Source organism: Portunus trituberculatus, chromosome 1 (genome assembly GCF_017591435.1).
Source record: "Portunus trituberculatus isolate SZX2019 chromosome 1, ASM1759143v1, whole genome shotgun sequence".
NCBI classification, from domain to species: domain Eukaryota; kingdom Metazoa; phylum Arthropoda; class Malacostraca; order Decapoda; family Portunidae; genus Portunus; species Portunus trituberculatus.
In genome coordinates, this window is record NC_059255.1 from 1,703,735 (window position 1) to 1,705,782 (window position 2,048).

At 40.1% G+C, this 2,048-nt stretch overlaps 1 protein-coding gene across 1 annotated transcript in view; it reads left to right on the forward strand.

The window, feature by feature from the left end:
* The first annotated feature begins 837 nt into the window (after window positions 1–837).
* LOC123514472 (ATP-dependent zinc metalloprotease YME1L-like) overlaps window positions 838–2,048 on the forward strand; it is a 38,972-nt gene continuing 37,761 nt past the window's right edge. The window contains exon 1 of the mRNA XM_045272760.1: window positions 838–1,126. Within this exon, the coding sequence (XP_045128695.1) occupies window positions 1,091–1,126 (36 nt within the window). The 5' untranslated portion in view covers window positions 838–1,090. The remainder of the gene's footprint in view (window positions 1,127–2,048) is intronic.

Below are 2,048 nucleotides of genomic sequence, written 5' to 3' on the forward strand. Positions count from 1 at the left end.
AACACATCTTGGACCCAAAAAATGATTTATACAGTGAAAAAAAAATTTTGCGCAATCCTCGCTGGACGAAACCGCTGCCACAGTGCCACTGTCCATGAGGTGTTTCCCTCAGTGCAGGGTGTTGTTGGAGGTGAGGAGTGGAGGAGACTTGTCAGGGTTTGATTTGATCCCAATTGTACACAGTCTCAAGATTAACACTTTTCTTATGAGAAATGTTGGCTAATTTAGAGTGTGGTAGACACTCCTTCTTCCCTTCTACTTAGCCAGGGACGTATTCACAGGCATCTTCTTTTCTGCTGACTTCCGGTGCGCCACAAGAAGAGCAACCACCGCTTCAGCATCGTCACTGGAGGAAGACATCTTGGCGGGAAGCTGTTTGTTTACACTCACTTCCCGCCAAGGCACCAACTAGTCGATACTTTCCAGTAGCTACGGGTGACACTTTCGACTTGAAGGGATGAGTCGAAACCCTACCGACGTAAAATTTCAGTCGCAAATTGGCATGTGTGAACCCGTCTTTAGGCTCTTCATGGCGCAAAAACGAAAACGGTGTACCTGATAAAAAAAATAAATAAAAATAGAAGAGCTCGGTTATATAATAGAAAGAACACACGAAAAGTCTCTAAATAAATCAAAATTATATAAAAATGACTATGTAACAATATGTGCAATAACCTTAGACACTGAAAGAAAACAATAAAATGCCGCAAAAACATATCTTGAAATTAAACAACCCACTAAAGATTTGTAAATGTCGATTTTAAGACGTTAGATAAGTCAAAATATCAAGAAATAAGAAGAACGTCCCAAGCTGAAGACGGACCAAAATCTCGCGCCTTACGTAAAGGGAACACGGGAGGCGAGTCAACAAACCTCATTGTAGCCAAAAACACCCTTATTTCTCCTTACATCCTGACCTCACCTACCCCTCCAAGTGACCTCAGACTGACCTTAACCTCGCACATCCGCAGATAAAGGCCAAAAGAGTGGAACTTCAAGGAGCGCTGAGAAATAATAGAAAAAAGGATTAATTTCTAGTTTTGTTTTGGTTAACGTAATTGTTTGTTTGTTTGTTTGTGAGTGAGGGACGATGTTTGCTGCCTCCACCACGCTCCTCCACAACCAGGTGAGAGTGAGAGAGAGGTTAGAGATAGTTCTAATTAGGCCACTGTTAGAGATAGTTCTAGTGAGGCCGGTGTATTTTGTCATCATTTAATTTTGTTTGATGTATTTATTGTTTAGTAATTTCTATCAATGTTTTTAGAGTTTCTCAGAATGTGAGTTAGTTTGTCCAGGCAATACAGGTGACTGGTGTAGTTGTTATTGGGTTTTTTTTTTTCATATATTGTGCCAGTGGCGCCGCCTGGCCTGGCCATCGACAGAGATGCAGCACGACATACTAGTGATGGGAGGAAAAATAAAGTTTAAGTTAAGCTGATTCATGTGATGTGCATTTTTGTTGGAAATATTGCTCCTGATATATCCTGTAGGCATCATCACTCAACTTTTTCACATGGTCTGCTGTTAAAAGGAGAAAAATATAAAAAACTAAAAATCGAAAATCACTTAAGCTCTCATGTTTTAAAAATTGCAGAGGGGAATATGACTTCACTCTGTCAAAATATCCGTAAATCTTCAGAATAGGACCTCCTCTCTAATCCATGCAATAATAACACAAAATGATGAGTAGTTAATGGAGAACACGTACCTTGTGGTCTTGTTTGGGGGTCACACACGGTTATGTCACATTGCCTCACTGAAATTAGAGACGTCACTCGGAGTCTGATTTACCATATCCGTAAATCTTTAGAACAGGACCTTCTCTCTAATCCATGCAATGATAACACAAAATGATGAGTAGTTAACAGAGAACACGAATATGTAAGGAGTTGCTGTTCTATAGATTTACCATAACATTTTAAATTTTGACATTTTGAAGTCACTTCTAGGTTAAAGAAAGCACAGAAATAGAGCCTTTTTTCCCCGGAAGGATCCTGTGGACTTCCCTATAAGGGTCTGGACTCAGCCCTCAATGTTTTCAGTCCCTG